The following is a 19,993-nucleotide window of genomic DNA, read 5'->3' on the forward strand; positions in this document are numbered from 1 at the left end:
GGTGAATGAAACAGCATCCCGGATACACCGGGGAGGACGCCGACTCCCGGTGGAGGGAGCCTAGGCTGCTCGGGGGGAACGAGCCGACCACGAGTATGGCATCTCTGCCCGGGTGGCACACCCAGGTGAGCCACGATTGAAGTGAACAGAGGCGAAGCCTGGCATGTTTGGTTGCAAACGTGTAGACAGCCACGTGACTCAGGAAACGTAGGCAAGTGCGAGTCCAAGTTGGCGGGAAGGTCCATAGACCTTATACAACTGTTACCCTCGCCTGAAACCAAGGCTGAGGTAAGCAGGCTCTGGCGAGTCTGGAGTCCAGGACGGCCCCAATGAATTCCCTTCCCTGAATGGGTATCAGAGTGGATTTTACTATTGATCATCAGGCCTAGACACAGGAATAGCTTCGTGTCGATGCCCACATGACTGGTACTTTGGGCCCGGTGGTTCTTCGAATGAGCCACTCGTCTAGATACAGAGAACGTGTATGCGACGGTGGCGAAGAAAGGCGGCGACTACAGCCATGCACTTTGAACACCCCTGGGCTGTATAGAGGCCAACCGGGAGGGCCGTATACTGGGAATAACGATGGTAGGCCCCAAACCGAGGGTACCTTCTGTGTGGAAGAGAAATGGCGACGTGAAAACACACGCCCTTCATATCGAGGGCGGTGTACCAGTCTCCGGGATCCCAGGATGGGATGACGGTCGCCCTGGGTACCATGCGGAACTCTGCATCGTGACTTGTTGAGTTCCCGCAGGTTTAGGGTAGGTCTGAGACCTCCCTTCGCCTAGGGGATTAGGTTTCGCCCTTAGGTACCTCCTGTATAGCTCCGATGAAGAGGAGTGTCCGCACCTCTTGCCAGAGGAATCGCTCGTGAGAGGGGTCCCCAGGAGGGGCGAGGATGGGTAGGCTTTTGCCCCATTGGTGGTTAGAAGGACCCTAATTCCGGCTCCTTTGGGGTGCGGATTGATGGCCACGACCGTGTAAGCCACGCCCGCTGGCCAAGTCCTGCATTTGTCAAGGCGCAGGGAAAGAGCGGAGGATGGGGACGGAAACGTCAGCGCTGAATCACCGGCGTGTGCATGCCGAGAGAGAGAGAGCAAAGTGACCCTGCTGCCCTTTAGGTTCTGCAGCCTAGGGCCAGTGTTTTCAGAGAACAGGCCTGTGCCATTGAAGGGCAAGACCTGTATAGCGTGCCGCAGCTGCAAGGGAAGGCTCGACAACTGGAGCCATGAAACGCGCCGCGTGGCAACACCCGAGGCCAGAGTCATGGCAGCGGAGTCAGCTGCGTCCAACGAAGCCTGGAGGGAAGCTCTCTCCAGCTCCGTCCTTTGCTGCAGGAGGGCATCGAACTCTTGAGGGGAGTTCCGAAGAACCGACTCTGTAAATTTACCCACCGCCACCCACAGTAGCGGATAAGCAGGGCTTGCTGGTTCGCTACACGAAGTTGCAGGGCCCCCTCCGGGTACATCTTACGGCCCAGTAAGACCACACGCCCAGCCTCTTTGGATTTAGGGGCTGGTCGCATTTTGATTAGAGGAGGACCGGAGGGGTATGTTCCTGCCCCCGCCTCATCTGGGGAGGAGGAAGAAGAAAGGCCAGGGTCAAGCGGGTCCTGTGTGGGCTCGAGCTCCTGGACGAACGCTGATCCGGTGGGATCTGGGAGCCCGGTGCCGAACCGGGGGTTGCTCTGTACTGGTCGGACGGGGATGACTAATTGTCACCTCTGGCACCCGGAGCTCCGAGGGAACGGAGCGAGATGGGGTCCCCGGTATGCCTCTGGTGTGGGAGTACACTCAAGGCGTCCAGAATGACCACTGATAGGTCTCCTGGAAGACTGTGGAGGGCACATCGGAAAACAGAGTGCTACGCATATGAAGTGTCCGCCCGGGACGACACTGATGCATGGCTGGATGGCCCTGGAGGAGCTGAAAAGCTCTTGGTAGAGTCTCCGTCTGTAACTGACGTCGCTCGATGCGGCACCGGGGATCGGTACCGGTAGACAGACCGGTACCGAGAACGGGACCTGCCACCGAAGCTGTGCCGGGCGGTCGACCGAGGGTGCGAGGCTCGATGATCAGGAGTGGCTACGAGCGTCCCGGTGCCTGGGGCTTGATCGGTACTGAGTGTCCCGGACCGGGGATCAGAATGCTGACCGGTGCCGCGAGCACTACTGGTACCAACATGGAGAACGGTGCCGAGACCTAGATCTGTGACGGGACCGAGAACATCTGCGGGACCGCGACCCTGAACGGTGCCGCTCTGCGGTGCCGAGGTAGGGTGGTTTGATCAAGGCAGGCTTGCCCATCGACTATGTAACCCCCACCGGCGGTGCCGGGGGCTGAGGCAGCGTAGAGGCCTTGGCGGTACCGGCGATCCGGTGCCGAGGGAGCGCGCCGTGAAAACTAACTAGCGCTCGGCGCCGAGAGCGGAGGAGCAAGAGCTGCCTCCCTCAGGAGCTGTTTAAAACGAAAGCCCCACTCCCCTTTGTTCACTGATTAAGGGCCTCACAAATGCGGCACTTATCTGTGAGGTAAGATCCCTCGAGGCACTTAGGAGAAGATCCCTTGTCGGCAGCGGCTTGTGGCCGGCCGAGCATTAGAAAACGCTGTAGACCGGGCATCGGACCCAGCACCGGGTGAGGGGAAGGGGATAAACCCCGACCCCTGCAAAATAAATACACTATACTATTCTACAAACAAACAGAGTTAACTACAACTATAAACAGAACGAGAGAAAACTACGAGTAGCTAGGGAAGTGGAGGTCAGCTAAGCTGTGCTCCACTGTTCCAACGGCCGTCACGGGCGGAAAGAAGGAAATGGGGAGCGGACGGGCCGGCTGGGGTATATATCCTGCGCTATAGCGGCACCACTCCAGGGGGCGCCCAGCCGGCCCGCCTGAGTTGCTAGGGTAAAAATCTTCCGAAGAGCCGTGCACGCGCGGCGCACACACCTAACTGGAATGCATAGGAGCAATCACTCGAAGAAGAAGTCAAGATTTCACCCCAAGTCTGTAATTGTTTTTCCAAGGCGTGAATGGATTTGAGACCAAAAAAAAAGACAAAAGACATTTTGACTAATTTAAAGTGGAAGATTAATTTCTCTTAAGAACAAAGGCAAGCTGTGGCCTCAGCACCAGCTGGTGTGGACTTCAGGCTCCTTGATGGAAAAAAGGCCTAACATTCACTAACTCTCTACTCTAACTCTCATGATAGCCAAAACAAAAGAAAACTTTAGATTCAGAAAAAGCAAGGGATCCCTTACCCAATGGCTCACAAGGTGATTTAATAATAGTTTCAAATACTAAATTGAGGCTCCAGTGTTCCACTGGGCATTGGATTTAGGGGCTTTGAAACCATGTTGCTTTCAGAATTTGGGAGATGTGACTGAAGCAGCAGGCTAGAACTGGAAAGGACGGGATGAATGATACTCTTGGGCTGAGATTTCCAATGAACTACAGCTCAGACCATTATAAAAATCAAAACGAAGGAAATCCAGAATATTTTATGTGGACTGTCTCGGGGAGTTCAGCTTTGACCTTATGCACCAAACATACCATGTCCTCCAAGTGTCCCTGTAAGCTTTGGTGGTGAAAGGTTTTCTGTATTTGAGATCAAGCAGCTCTTGAGCGTATCCATATTCTGGGCGATATGATTGTCCAGATTCCATGCAGGGAGCTCAGATATTCTAAGTCCCTATGAACACCTGTGCCCTTCAAGAGACTCTTTGTCGTTGCTCTCTCCCACTGCTAGCATGATATGACCAGTATCCTCCCTTGTGCACATTCCTATGTACATGTACCACTTTCAGGCCAGACTTGCTCTTCCTGAAAATCCTCCTTCCTGTGCACTCATCTGAGAAGAAAGACAGAAGCCTGACAAAGCAGACAATGTTGTGGATGTATTTTCAAAACCTCTTCTAGAACACTCAGATCACCACCTTTGAAAATTCCCCTCCATATCTGTGTTACAAGCCACTTTATTAGTAGCCAGGCCATCTGAGAGAGGGTTCCCAGGTAGGGATGAATCATAGAATATCAGGGTTGGAAGGGACCTCAGGAGGTCATCTAGTCCAACCCCCTGCTCAAAGCAGGACCAATCCCCAGATATATTTTTGCCCCAAATCCCTAAATGGCCCCCTCAAGGATTAAACTCACAACCCTGCTCAAACCACTGAGCTATCCCTCCCCCATGGATTGACATGTCTGCCTATTGAGCAATTATCCAAGACCAGATTCATAGCCTGATGGGGAAAAAAATTCTTGGCCATCTATAAGACAGATGAGAACTGTACTTGATGTGGCCTGTAATAGTAGTTTATAAAATGCTTGCATACCCTTCTCTCCTGAGCTTCATCAAGTCCCCTTACTACCAGAAGGGTAGGTGTATAGACGTATTGGAGTTTCTCTGGAGTGGATGGGAAAGGCATTCCTTGTTAACGTATCATGAGTGGCAAGAGTATCAGCTTCCTAATCAGGTGCAAGGAAAATATACCTAACTCTAATTTACCCTCTCAGAAGAAAATATGATCAATTGCTCACTAGTGAAAATATTCTTCATAAAGGTCTGACACAGGTTGTTTTGGTTTGTCTGGGATCGCGCTCCCTCCCAATAGGCAAGTAGAAGCAGGAATATCAAGGCCTGGTTGACTATATGAATCAGTATCTCCCTTTAGGATACCAGGACTCTGAGAATCCTTAGTATATTCAGGACTGTTCAAGGTGCCAGTACACATGATCTGTAACTGGAGAGAATGAGTTATCTGAGTATGAAGTTGTGCTGCAGTGACTTTCGTAAGAGGCGTGGGCTCAGTTGCTGGAATCCCTTGCTAACTAGGTGTTAATCTTGGACTGAATCCAGGCCAGATGAGTCTAGGTGCTGTCTATCCACTGGATGTGGTGTGACAGACCTGTACCCTTGCTTTCATTGGGCTTTCAAGAAGCCTTTTGTGAAAACATACCATCAAAGCTACAATTGCAATTGCAGGTATGAGAACCAACATTAAAAGCATGGTCCAACTGAACACCTGCTGGCTCTCACATATCATTTGTGCCAGCCTCCACATCCAGAGGGAGAGGGCTTGCTGAGGGCTTCTGTGTAATGTAATTCTCTAGAGGGGACAAACTGGGACTTGGAATACTTCATCATGTACCTTAGGGACTGCCAATTCCCTGGTGTCGATGCAGATTGTTCTCTGGATATCCAGAGTGATGTCACAGATATATCAAATGGCCAATTTAGGGAACAAATTCCCTTTTTGCTTGTGGTGGTAAACTAGGACAAATGGTTGAGTTTTTCAAAACTCAATGAGATCAGTCAAAACAGCAAGAAACAAAACTGGAAATATGGTTCTTCTGCCATGATTTGGGGTTCTGGTGTTTGGGAAGTCTTCCAATGTGCCAGTAGCCTTTAGCAGAGCCCAGAGAGTAGAACACCGAGTAGAGCTCATTGCCTTCCTCTAGAAGAGAAAGATGATTCCCAGGCTGACCATTGTGATTTTTAATGTGACCATCTGTGGAAATTAGGTCCACAATTTCAGGATGGTCATGCAGTCTTCTGAAATCCTACTATCCAGAAGTAACTTGAATCCTGATATTGAGCAGCCCAGAGAACAAAGACTAGGGCTCATGTGTCTGAAGTGACTTGAGTCCTAATTAAAAATCTCTGTGGTTCCATCCAACAGTGAGATCCTGGTAGGCAACAGACTGTGGCTGCTTGGCCAACATTTTCTAGGACTTTCAAATCTGTCTGTTTCTTGGAACCTGCTGCAAAAGCTAAGGACCACTCAACTTACACTGAGTAGCATTGAGCACCTGAACAGCAGATACTGGACAGTCCTGAAGCCATCAATGCTTTGAAAGCTCGTCTAGAAAAAGTAACATCTTTCCTCTTCCTCTACAGTGAAGGGATGGGACACAAACTGGAAAAATATGAAGTGGTCTCCATCTCTTTCACTATCTGCAAAGACGCCTACACATGCTACACTAAAGAGATTCTTTTTGGTGTAGGATGGGACTTGAAGCCTTAATGCTCTCTTGAAAGAGTTCAGAAACCTGGCAATGGTCACCATAAAGAAACTTGGTCCAGAAAGAAGCCTCCTTCCACAACTCATCTAGCCCTGTGGCCACAAAGACCTGTTAGCCCAGATGTTACCAGGAGCTGGTAAAGCCATGCATTCAAAATGAAATCTAGCAAACAAAGTTCAGGGTAATATAACACAGCACTGTGCAAAACATCTGTTTTTTCTCTAGGCACCACAAAATGAGGGAGATGGGAGAGAACTGCTAGCAGCCTCTTGGGGAGACTATCCCTTCATACAGGGAGTCACTGTCTCCTGTGGAGATGTATTTATCATTAAAATAACCCCATGTTTTCTCTATGAATAGAAGTTGTCATCCCCTGAATCACTAGCCTGACTATAGAGCACTATACAAAGTAGTGCCTAAGGAGAAGCCTGGAAAGATCTTGACACTGACTGCATCAAAACTGTTGGCATCAGGGACACTGAGAAGACTAGTATCAAGGCCAGTGCATTATACACAGAAGGAGTTCACTCTCAAGAAGCAGACACCACCCTCAGCACAACAGCACTCCAACTTCATCATGATTCTGAGGTATCTTGGCACAGAGTGTGAACCGAACATCAAAACCGACACTGAGAACTTCAAGGCAGCTCCTCCAGTGGCCAGAGCATTAAAAGGGACTCTCTCTGTTAAAAAAGCTAATGTGGTCGTGGGATGCATCAGGCGAGGTATTTCCAGTAAAGATAAGGAGGTGTTAGTACCGTTATACAAGGCACTGGTAAGACCTCATCTGGAATATTGTGTGCAGTTCTGATCTCCCATGTTTAAGAAGGATGAATTCAAACTGGAACAGGTACAGAGAAGGGCTACTAGGATGATCCGAGGAATGGAAAACCTGTCTTATGAAAAGAGACTCAAAGAGCTTGGCTTGTTTAGCCTAACCAAAAGAAGGCTGAGGGGAGATATGATTGCTCTTTATAAATATATCAGAGGGATAAATATCAGGGAGGGAGAGGACTTATTTAAGCTTAGTACCAATGTGGACACAAGAACAAATGGATATAAACTGGACACTAGGAAGTTTAGACTTGAAATTAGATGAAGGTTTCTAACCATTAGAGGAGTGAAGTTCTGGAACAGCCTTCCAAGGGGAGTAGTGGGGGCAAAAGACATATCTGGCTTCAAGCCTAAGCTTGATAACTTTATGGAGGGGATGGTATGATGGGATAGCCTAACTTTGGCAATTAATTCATCTTTGATTATTAGCAAGTTAATATGCCCAGTGGTCTGTGATGGGATGGGATCTGAGTTACTGCAGAGAATTCTTTCCTGGGTGCTGGCTGGCGAGTCTTGCCTACATGCTCAGGGTTTAACTGATTGCCATATTTGGGGTCGGGAAGGAATTTTCCTCCAGGGCAGATTGGCAGAGGCCCTGAAGGTTTTTCGCCTTCCTCTGCAGCGTGGGGCACGGGTCACTTGCTGGGGGATTCTCTGCACCTTGAGGTCTTTAAACCACGATTTGAGGATTTCAATAACTCAGACATAGGTTAGGGGTTTGTTACAGGAGTGGGTAGTGTAGATTCTGTGGCCTGCATTGTTCAGGTGGTCATACTAGATGATCATAATGGTCCCTTCTGACCTTAAGTCTATGAGCTCTGAATACAGTGGCAGGTTAATTGATCTCAATGCCAGGATTGTCAGTTTCTGTTGGAAACTCTGAATGAGTCAGCAAGAAGAAGATCAATTGCTGGCTCTCCCATTCATATTAAGTACAGGAAGCCCAAATGCAGTAGCAGGTAGAACTCAACAATTGGTCTCTCAGGCCTGATCTACACTGGGGGGGGGGGGGGAGAACCGATCTAAGTTACGCAACTTCAGCTATGTGAAGTTGACTCCGCCTGCCTCTCGTGGCGGTGGAGTACAGGAGTTGACGGGAGAGTGCTCGGGGATTGATTTATCGCGTCTAGACTAGACACGATAAATCTATCCCCGCTGGATCGATCGCTGCCACCGATCCGGCGGGTAGTGTAGACATACCCTGAGTGGTGCACTCCACTGAGATGGACAAGTCAGTTAGCAGCTGCCATGGACATCACCACAAGAGACATGGTATAAGTATATGTGTGTGTGTGCACTAGGTATCCTTCCCCTATGTCTTAATTTCTTCCACTTACAGGTATTCCTTGTTAAAAACCTGGAATATTGGGACATTTCCCTCAGGGTTAAACCCTGAAAAATAGACACAAACACACACCTTTTAAATATCCTGGATCACTGGGGATGGATGCCCAGAACTTTGGGAAGGTAGTGTTTTATTTTCCATACCTACCACTTCTACACCTCTACACTAAAAATAGCTGGCACATTATTTTTTAAAGCAGCTCTTGATTTTTATTATATGCTGAAACAAATGTCAAAAAAGATGGAAACACTTGAGTTATTCTAAACTTGAAAGATTTGGGCTATGTTTGGAGGGCTACTGCTATAATTATCCTAAAAGAAAAGCTGTTTGTTTTCAAGGTAACTCACACACTATTTAAGTCCTCTGTGAATTGTTTCAGTTGGCCAAGGAAAACAATGGGCAAAGAAAGAATTAATTGGCTGCTAATCTCTGTGTTTTTCTTAGGATGCTTTTGCAAGCAATGGGTTAAAATCAATGTTTAATGTTACACAGTCCCAGCTGCATCCATATTAGGAGAGCCTCAGCTCAAAATCTCTGCAAAAAAGGACCTGTCTTCCCTCTCTTTGCTATGTTTCCACCCCCTGCATATGTAGGTGGGAGAGTGGGAACTTGGGAATGTGAATTTGATCCAGTACTGATCAGCCAGGCAGCAAACTCTTATTGTTCTTTAGATACCAAACATAACTAGGGATAAACCCAGTCATTCTGCACATAACACAGCTTTTGTGCTCAGCAGTGCAATTAATAGAAAAAGGAACCACAAAATGCTGTTAGAGCTTTATTAAACTTGTCATAAATAACGTATTCTAATGCACGAACCTTAGGAATTCAGTTCACATTTATATTAGGAATGAGAAAAATATTTAAAATAAACTTCCTCTTCAGGCCTTTTGCAATTGCTGATTCAGGTTTGTGTACCTTTTTGTTCTCTATTCTCATAGACTCATAGACTTTAAGGTCAGAAGGGATCATTATGATCATCTAGTCTGACCTCCTGCACAATGCAGGCCACAGAATCGAAACCACCCACTCCTGTAACAAACCCCTAACCTATGTCTGAGTTACTGAAGTCCTCAAATTGTGGTTTAAAGACCTCAAGGTGCAGAGAATCCTCCAGCAAGTGACCCATGCCCCATGCTGCAGAGGAAGGCGAAAAACCTCCAGGGCCTCTCCCAATCTGCCCTGGAGGAAAATTCCTTCCCGACCCCAAATATGGCGATCAGTTAAACCCGGAGTATGTGGGCAAGACTCACCAGCCAGCACCTAGGAAAGAATTCTCTGTAGTAACTCAGATCCCACCCCATCTAACATCCCATTACAGACCACTGGGCATATTTACCTGCTAATAATCAAAGATATATACACCTCTACCCCAATATAACGTGACCTAAATGAGAATATAACAAGAATTCGGATATAACGTGGTAAAGCAGCGCTCCAGGGGGGTGGGGCTGCACACTCTGGTGGATCAAAGCAAGTTCGATATAACACGGTTTCACCTATAACGCGGTAAGATTTTTTGGCTCCGGAGGACAGTGTTATATCGGGGTAGAGGTGTATTATACTGTAAGAAAACCTAAAGGGAGAGACAAGAATCTTGCTGCTTCTGATTTATGTTAGAGGGATTAAATTATACTTAAAGTTTTTAGCTAGTCACTAAACTGAAGCCAGTGATTTATACTAAGGAGTCTCATTTAGTATTCATGGATGTAATTTTTTTGGCATAATAACTAATACTACTTCTTACTTCTCTAGCACTTTATAATCAAGGATATGGAAACTGAGGCACAAAGAAGTTAAGGCCAACATTTTCAAACATGGTGCCTAAGGTTGAACACCTAAATCTATATTAGGCATTTGATTTTTAGAGGTGAGGTGAACTTATTGATTAATCTAAATGAGTTTACGTGCCTAACTTCAGCCACAATATTTGAACATTTTAGCCTAAGTGATTGCTCACATCACATAGGGAGCCTGTGTTATAACCTTAATTAGATTCTGTGCATTAACCAAAAGTCCCTCTTTGATGTTATGCCCCATATTATTTATAGAAATATGCTTATGATATGAATATGGTATAACTATGATGTATTTGATGCAAGATGGGCCTTGTGAGATATCATTGGAAAGGATATGATTTACTGAATGTGATTATCCAATTTGTATGCGTGTATCATTTCTGTATCTGGAGTTAGGGATATTGACTATGTAACAATTACAAGTGTGATTATTCCTGGGGAACACCCACCAGACAGTAAACTATCAGCCTGGATGGGCCATTAGGAAAGACAATGAGTCTTTGAAGATGCTGATTGCCCATCTTCCTGTAGTTCTTTCCTGTGGACATTACAAATAAGTCTTGTCTCATGGTTGCTTTAACACTGCAAGGTCATGTGATGATGTCACTTGGTACAAAACACCACCTTGGACACTGCTGGTACTTTTCCACCGAAGAAGGGGAGTGGGGATCAAACAGGGAAACAAAAGTTTCCTGCCTTATGTAAATTCTATTTAAGGCTGGAGAGTGAGTTAATCAAGGTCACTGGTTCTTCACTGAATCCCCACCCAGGATGACTGCTGTAAACACCCAAGACTGATCTGGGAAGAAAGGACTAGGACCCAGGGGTCTAGCCTGTGAAGAGAAATTTCTGGAACTCTAAGCTGCAGAAACTTTGCAACCTGCCTAAAACAACATTTAGGGTGAGAAACTGCTATTTGTAACTAGTTTCTTTAGTGAATTAAGCCTAGGGTGCATGTTTGTTTATTTTGCTCAGTAATCTGTTTTGTTCTGTTTGCTATCCCTTATAATCACTTAAAAGTTTCCTTTTGTAGTTAATAAACTTGTTTCTTGTTTATTCCAAAACCCAGTTTGTGCAATTCATAACAGGGGGTGGGGGCAAAAGGCTGTGCATATCTTCCTCCAAGAGAGAGGGCAAATTTCATGAATGTATGCTATATAGATCTCTATACAGCACAAGACAATATAATTTTTGATTTATACTCCAGAGTGGGTATGCACCAGAGCGCTGGGCAATTCCCTGAGCTGAGCCCTCCCACACAGAGCTGATTGCAAACTCTGTGTGATTATACAGCTTGGCGTGTCCCTGCCTGTGTGTGTGCTGGAAAGGGGGGCTTTAAAGCCTGACCCAGCAGCACAGAGTGTGTGTGTGGTGGTGGTGGGGGGTGATGAGTGGGGGGACGGACACCCAGGCTGGTGGGACAGGTGGACTCAGTGGGACCCCAGCACATCAGGTGGCACTCCCGGTCCAACCCATCACACCCTCCTCCATACATAATTTTCTATTATAAAATCATATGCAATAATGATCAGAATACAGCAGAGAATCAAAATGGCATACTATTTTAAATTTCTCCAAAACCACACCAGAGTTTTTTAAACTGTGTGTGATATAACATACATCTTAACACTCTAAAATTCAAGTCTGGGGCATTTTTTATATTTAAATCATTTATAATTATGTCTAAACCACTCAATAAACAAACTGTGTCAATTTCTGGACCCTAGCCTATTAGTACCTTAAGTACAATCGGTAGAAACATGTAAGTGAAATTCATAACATTGATGTGTGAGGAACCATCTTTAATTCAGATCAATGTAAGGCTTTCCTACAAAATTAACATTGACCTATAGTACACTTTATAGAATGATAACTTGCCAAATATAAAATAATATTGCCTGCATCAAATTCTTCATACAGTTAATTGATTTGGTTATTGTCTTCATATCCCTTTAAAGGGCATGATCAAAAGTAACAGTGTATAGAAACATTCTGTTTGCACAATCTATCTTGGTCTGTTTCTGTTCATGATTCATCTGGATCTATGCACCTTACAATATTCTACAATTTGTTACAGAGCACTTCTATACATCACAAAATCTCATCTTCCTGAGTATTATTTAGACTGTTGAAAATGAGATGGAGTGTTGACAGAACTACTAATTTTTGAAATGACAGACCACCAATGAATTTTATTTCTAAAGGTTTGTCTCATCTTTGTTATTATTAGAGATTCAACTAGCTCAATTATTGTATTGACCTATGCTAATTTAAATACATTAAGAGCATTTTAAGGATCATTTTTAATTTTTCCACTCTGCAGATAGGTTAATAACCCAAGGTGACCATTATTCTTGAGGGCAACTATCTATTTTTCAAACGATATCTATCACCAAGCATAAGTATTTTTCACATATAAATTAGCAATTAAGCTTTCTCCACATAATGTCTCAAATATCAATTATATACTCTGCAGTGATTTCAAAATGCATGAACAAGTCTCTGTGTTTGTTAGGCCAAAAAATAGTTTGAGGTGAGTTATGCAGCAAGTTTGAGCATTAAAGCAACAGCATGTTATTCTTGTGACCTGCACTCACCACAAGATTTGAAATTAATCTAACAGAATCACTATTCATCTTCATGGAGTGAAAAAAAAATCTAAAAACCCCATGCCAAATTATGGGGTTGAATAAACTTTGTCTCCTAAGCAGAAGTCCATCTTGCCAATGCCTACTCATGTACCTAACCTGCACAAATGGAGAGGATTTCAGTTGTTTGTTGCTTTCCCCCATCAACTACTTACAAATATCACATTCAGACAGAAATCTTAGCGATAAGACATGACAAGAAATACCAAGGATTAAGTTACATAGTTCAGTGGAAACACTGACCCTGAAGGAGTTACTTCTTTGCTGAATGCCTGTCTATATACACTGTAAAACTTAGATAAACAAACGATAACTATCTTCTAGAGGTGTAAGAGGAGCACTCCTTTCTAATGATATTTGGATTTGGTCATTTTGTTAGTAATTGACTGTTAGCTACTAATTTATGATGCATCATCTATGCAATCTATCCTAAGAGCCCCTTTGTCATCATTCTCTCTTAGTAATAGGAAACAGGAAATCTATAAAGTTTGTAAGTGGGACAACAGCCAGGAACTCTCCTTAGTAATAACCTATCATTCATAGTAAATAAAGGTGTTGCTGTAACATCCCCCAAAAGTTTATAAAACCAATAAAAGACATTTCTTACATTGATTTTTGGAATTTCACAAATTATATTTTTCCTGGATTGTTTAACTGGCTCATGAAGTTTGGCCCTCAGATCTCCAATAACCCTAATCATCCAATTCACTTTCTACATCAAACTGGACAGTCTAAGAGCCAGCCAGATACAAAACCAGACACTTGCTGAAATAATCTAAAACATGTAGAAAATAAACAAGAACCTTAACAACCATGAATAAATGAATATCAACTAGTGGAAGAATTTTCTTGACATTACATCTTTGGAGAGCAGTGTGCACATGGTATATTCATTTACAAATTGCACTAGAAGATGGGGCTTAAATAACAGATTATGCATAGAATCCCATATAATTGTGAATGCTACAGAAAAGCATTTTCAGCCAAGAAACAAAAGCAGCAGAGGAAAAAGGAAATAAAGGTTTAAAAAGACTAAAACAAACATGGCACAACTCTTAATAAACTCCTCCTAGAGACTATGTCCAGTTGTTCATTCAGAATTAGTGGCCCTACTCTGCCACTCATGCTCATGTGGAGTAGTGCATACTGTAATTAAGTAGAGCAAATGTGGAATCAAGTCCTAAGCAGGAACAGAAAGAGACAAGCTGGGCAAGAGGGCAGGGGAACAGGAAGAAGGATGCTGTCAACTCATGCAATCCATTCCATTCCATCCCGTCCCCGCCCCCCCAACCGGGCATATGTCTCCATCCACAGATCTCCCATCTCTTTAGTCCTGGGCATTTCCTCATTTAGCTTATTCTTTTGCCCATTTTTTTTAGGTATCGTCGCCAGGCGCGCATTTCGCTTTTTCTTTCTCCTCTTTTCCGCCTTGCCTTGGGGGGGGTTCTGCCTGTCTGTCTGGGTTGTTTGGTTGGCTGGCCATGTGTCTTGGCAGTTGGATCTGGTCATTCTGTTGCTCCTCATCTCTGCACTGCCCTGCCCCCTTCTTCTGTTCCGTACATGGTCATGGTCTTCCGTAATGCTCGATGGTAATCCTCTGGCTGGGTGAAGGTGTAGTGGCTTTCTCATGCCTCACACGCACCTGCCACCCTTCATCATTCATCTTGAAGACCCTTCTTTTTTTAGGCTAAAAAGTCTCTCTATTGTTATTTTTCTGGTTTCTGTAGCTTTTTTTTTTTACAGGGTGGAGTTGCTAGCCCCACGCCCAACCCTCCTCCTTTACCCTGACTTGGGACAGGCAGATGGCCCCAAAGGACCTCTCTGGTGGAGTTTCATGCAATCTGATTGTGGTATTTGCTGTTTTGGACACTGTTTTGTTAGCAACGAGTGAAGCTGAATGCAGGATAAGCTGAACAAGTAGAATTTTATTAGATTCTGTGCATGCTCTGTCTACAAAGCTGTGTTTCTTCTAGCCTAACTCCATTAGTTTCTCAGTTCCCCTGCTGTCTTACCCATAACAGTTCCTCCAGGGAACATGGGCCCTCTGGCTCTGGCCCAGGCCTACACTTAAAATTTAGATCAAGCTAACTATGTTATTCAGGCGTATGTAAACATTCACACTCTCACCGCCACAGTTAAACTGACCCACCCACTGCTTGGGGAGGTGGATTACCTACATTGACAGAAAAGTTCCTTCTGTCACTGTAGGAAGTGTCTACACTACGGCGCTACAGTGGCATGGCTATAGTGCTGCAGCTGTGCCACTGTAGTGCTTGTAGTGTAGACATAGCCTCTAGTTCTACTGATCATTATTCAGCCACAGGTCACGTAGTCTTGTGATTACATAAATATTTCAAATTTCATTTAAGGAACACATATCACCACTTTAATATATCCAGTTCAAGTACTAATGGAAAACGTGTCATGAAAGAGCATATTGGCTACATATTTTGACTGAGAAAGAGATATTTTAATTTAATGTGACACTGAGGACGATCACTTCATCGTGAAAGAGCAATTTAGAAGTGCACTCAGAGTATCTTGCCAATAAATAATGGTATTTTTCCTATATTAAGAAAGAATTCAATTTCAACATGGACAGAAGAAAATGTAGACAAATTGGAGGGCATTCAGAGTAGTGCACAAAGCAAAGAGGTTTAGGGATCATCTTATATATTAGTTGGCTAAAAAACAGCTAAGGAGAGTTGAGGCTGGGTAAAGATAACTGTTTATATATATTTTTAAAAGCATTCCTTATTTAGGGAGGAATAAGAAGTTCTAAGTAGAGGAATCAGATTACAAAGAAAAAAATGTGACAACTATAGGAAAATCTTCATTGACAACAAACTCTATTACAGGGGTCATCAACCTCTGGTACGCGGCTCACCAGGGTAAGTACCCTGGTGGGCCGGGCCAGTTTGTTTATCTGCCGCGTCGGCAGGTTCAGCCGATCGTGGCTCCCACTGGCCACGGTTCGCCGCTCCAGGCCAATGGGGGCGGCAGGAAGCTGCGGCCAGCACATCCCTCACCCGTGCCGCTTTAAAACTAGACAAGATAAAAACACAAGAAAATATGCTTTAGAGAGCAATCCAGTAGTGTCAGAGGTGGTGGGGGGTGTTGAGTGGACTTATAGGTGCTTTCCAGCTCTAAGAGCTGCTGAGTGCTTCTCATTCCACTACATGTCAGCTTAACTCATTGACCAAAGTTATGGGTGTTAAGTCATTATTAGCCTAGCACAGGATGAAAAGCTACTACAATCCTGTGGTGAGTCACTTCTGAAACTTCAGTACATCCTGAAGGCTGCTGATTCTTGATCTGATAAGTGGCAAATTCAACAATGCAATACATTGACCTTATTTAACACAGCCATGGTATGTTTCTGGAAAAACATTATTCAGAAAATGAGTGGGTACTGCAGAAATATGTACATTCATCACATGTACTCTATTATGTTGTTTTGTAGCCAGAAGATAGTCATGCTGTTCTGTGTAATTCTTCCACATCAGAAAGGATAGGCCAGTCATTACAACACATCCTCAGTTATAAGACTCTTGATTTACACAAGTGCATGTGAGATCTGAAAGTAGTGGTTACAAATTGGAGGATGCACAGAATTACTTTATTATGGGTGAGACAAAGTCATTGAGGTAATATCTTTTATTGGATCAACTTCTGTTAGTGAGAGCGACAAGCTTTTGAGCTTACACAGAGCTCTTCTTCAGGTCTTATTATGGGTGTAATACTAATGGAGATTTACTAGTATTCAAGTTCTGCTAGTTATATTTCTCTATAACACACAATTCATGTAACAGATTGGGAGATCTGTGATCAATACTCAACATTCATGAAATATCAAAGTACAGCAAATTTAATATGTATTGATGTTACTGCTGTCCGTGTGGCTGTCACAGTAATTCACAAACTGACATCGTCAAACAGTGCTCCTTACATGTAGTGAACCTCATTACAATACCTTACAGCACACTTTCCAATGATCAGAATATTTAATAATAAAATAAAGTTTCAAAGATTTTCCTTTGGCTGCTTATTTGCAACTGATAAAACTGTAACTGATAAGAAGGTGAGTCCCATTCTATACAGTATAAAGGCATGCAGAGCAGATGTCATCAAAAACAGAGATTTATTTTGTGCCATACCTGCGATAATAGAGGCAGGGATTTGAACATAAAGTCATTGTCTGAAATTTATTGAGAAAAGATACTTTGCATTTACCTTTGGTATTCCAGAAGTGTCAAGCCAGGCCTGGATGATATTTTCAACAGATAGCCCGTACCTTTAAAATAAAATTAAACTTATTTCATGGAACATACCTACACAAATATGTACATTTTCTAGAGAAAAACATGTTGTGTAAAAACAAAACAAAAGTCGTGTAGACTAAGCAGTAGTTTAATATCCAGTTCTTGTTCTTTTTAATTAATAACATTACCAGAGATGACACTTGCCTATTAAGACAGATCTGATTTTATGTTTTTCAAACTAAAATGATTAATTCAGTGATTATGAAAGCTGACAGAAAAAGTACAAGAAGCTAAGCTGCATTTATGAAACACATAAGCATGAGCAGGTGCTCTATGGTTCTGTTTGTGTGGCTTTTCTGTTTTTCTTTTCTAAGAAAAAAACAAAGGGAGCAAAATTAACTGGAGATTGTCAAAAATCAGTATTTTATTGAGGGAGCAACCAAAATGAAAGGAAAAAATGCCAGAGTTAAAACTGACATGAAGTCTGAACTGCCTTAGATTTATGGACTTTAAAATGCACTGCTGGACTTAAATCCTCCTTAAAGTTGGTAAGTATCCAATATATTTGGATGTCAGCTTTTCTCCCTGATAACATTTATGGTAAAATCACAATGCACTCTGAAACCATAACTGCTAAGAAAGGAAACAATCTGTCACATTTGAACTCAGGAGGACTGAGTTACTCATGTACCTAAGTGCTTGCATGAGGAGGACCTAAATTTGCATCCTAAGTTATATGTACACTTGCCTGCTTCTCTGGATACTTGTCCATGTATTGCTAGCAGACGTACCCCGGTAACCATACTGAGCGTCCACATATGCTGTGCAAGGCACAGTTGTACACTGTGCACAGGCATATACTCATGTCCACACTGCCCATTTTCAATATTTGATGGTAGTGCTACCATTTCAGGGACAATATCCCACAGTCCTTTCTGTCACAGGAGCAGCGGCAGCTCCAGGCATCAGCGCCCCAAGCCTGGGGTGGCAAGCCGCGGGGGGCACCCTGCCGGTCCCTGCGAGGGTGGCAGGCAGGCTGCCTTCGGCAGCGTTCCTGTGGGAGGTCCGTTGGTCCCGCGGATTCAACGGCAATTCGGCAGCGGGTACGCCAAAGGCAGTCTGCCTGCTGTGCTTGGGGTGGCAAAAAAGCTAGAGCTGCCCCTGCACAGGAGACTCTCTGGGAACTGCCTTGCTACATGTAGCTGGTACTGTACGCCACCTTCACACATTTGTCAACGGCAACTTCCGGTCATCTCTCCCTTCTGCCAAACTTCATTGAAGACATGGAGCAAATCCCTGATGGTATGATTCTGTTTCAGCTTGTAGGACAAATATTCATGCAATCCAGTACCAGATATTGGACAGAATGGGCCCAGAAAAATTTGAGATGCCTAAGACAGCTGACCAAAAGGGTAAATAGAAATCCACTGGGAACATATGCTGAACATATGTTGAATGCTGGGATGCATGGAACATATGTTGAATGCTGGGATTGCAACAGTATGTGCCTGGAGGAGTGCTGCTTCTATTCCTACAGAACTAGCATAGCGTGGTGGGACCACATAATCTTGGAAACCTGAGATGACCATTTGCTACAGAACATCTGAATGAGGAAGCAGACCTTCACAGAATTGTGCGAGCATCTTGCACCAATCCTCCAGCTCCACACCACTCATTTTCAGAAACCCATACCAGTGCAAAAGTGGGTGGCTATTGCCCTTTGGAAGCTGGCAACACCTGGCAATCTGGTTGTCAGTTGCAAACCAGTTCTTGGATGGGAAGTCAACTGTTGGGGTGATGGTTGTACAGGTTTGACATACTTTCAATACTGTGATCTACCCACAGGTAGTTGCCATAACCAAAGTCTCTGAAATTATAGTGGGATCTCAGAGGATGGGGTTTCCGAACTGTGTCGGGACCATCAATGAAACACACATCCCAATACTTTGTCCACCAAAAGGGACCAGTGAATATGTGATCCACAAAGGTTAGTATGTACTCGTTCTTCAAGGGTTAGTAGACCACAGGGATAGATTAATGAACACCAACATTGAACACACAGAAAAAGTTCATGATGTCAGGATACTAAGGAGGTCAGGATTGTACCACAGTGGGGAAGAAGGGGCTTTATTCCCCAGAAGAGATGTGGTTACATACAGTTTTGCATACCTGCCACTAACGTGGCTCATGCAGCCATATCCTGACATCACTGTCCCAAGAAAAAGTGAATTCAACTACAGATGAATAGCTGCAGAATGAGAGTGGAGTGCACTTTTGTGCATTTTCAGGCGAAATACAAGGTCAACAGATAGTGTAGGATAAGTAGTTAGCAAATATTCACTTTGAATGGTCCCTTAGAATATGTCCTAACTACTTATACTATCTGTTGACCTTGTATTTAGTTGTGACACTCTTGAGTGCCTTTGCTAAACTTGAGGAAGAGCTCTATGTAGCTCGAAGGCTTTCTCTCACCAACAGAAGTTGGTCCAATAAAATATATTACCTCACCCACCTTGTCTAAGGCTTTGTCTTCCCTGTATTTTTGTCAGTCAAACTTTTCTTGTTCAGTGGTGTGAAAAAAAACTACACAAATGAACTACAGAAGTTTTACCGATCAAAACCACCGGTGTGAACCGCACTTTGTCTACTTGAGGAATAAAGTACTGTTCACTGTGACTAAAGGTGGCAGATTCTGTCCCAAAGGGGAAGTCAATGGACTACTTTTATATGTAACTGTTCAACAATATGAATAAGAGGTTCACAAGTTGATCCTGACAAACGTCCTCACCATCACACAGGACGTCTATGGCAGAGCCAGGAATTGAATCCAGATCTCCTAATGCCTTACCCATAAGATAATCCTTCCTCAGATTTTTCACTTTGTGTCTTTCAGTAGCTAGGGCATTCCCAAATACCTGGGATATCACAACATGCTAATCATATGTAGAAATGAATGGGAAGGAAGGAACTAGGGGAAAAGGGAGCAAGGAGGATGGAATTAAAAAGTATAGATGTATTTCTGTTTCATGCCATGCTATTTGAAAGCTTGTCTGCAATGCTCTAGTTATTTGCACAGAATG

General features: G+C 44.0%; 1 protein-coding gene across 21 annotated transcripts in view; it reads right to left on the reverse strand.

Moving 5' to 3' along the window:
- Positions 1–19,993, reverse strand: part of LOC120407914 (aminopeptidase O (putative)) — a 416,076-nt gene that overhangs the window by 124,808 nt on the left and 271,275 nt on the right. For all 21 annotated transcript variants that reach the window (XM_039544257.1, XM_039544252.1, XM_039544253.1 and 18 more), the window contains one exon: positions 16,885–16,945. In XM_039544257.1, coding sequence (XP_039400191.1) covers positions 16,885–16,945 — 61 coding nt within the window. The remainder of the gene's footprint in view (positions 1–16,884; positions 16,946–19,993) is intronic.

The sequence above is a fragment of the Mauremys reevesii genome, linkage group 6 (assembly GCF_016161935.1).
Source record: "Mauremys reevesii isolate NIE-2019 linkage group 6, ASM1616193v1, whole genome shotgun sequence".
Lineage (NCBI taxonomy): Eukaryota > Metazoa > Chordata > Testudines > Geoemydidae > Mauremys > Mauremys reevesii.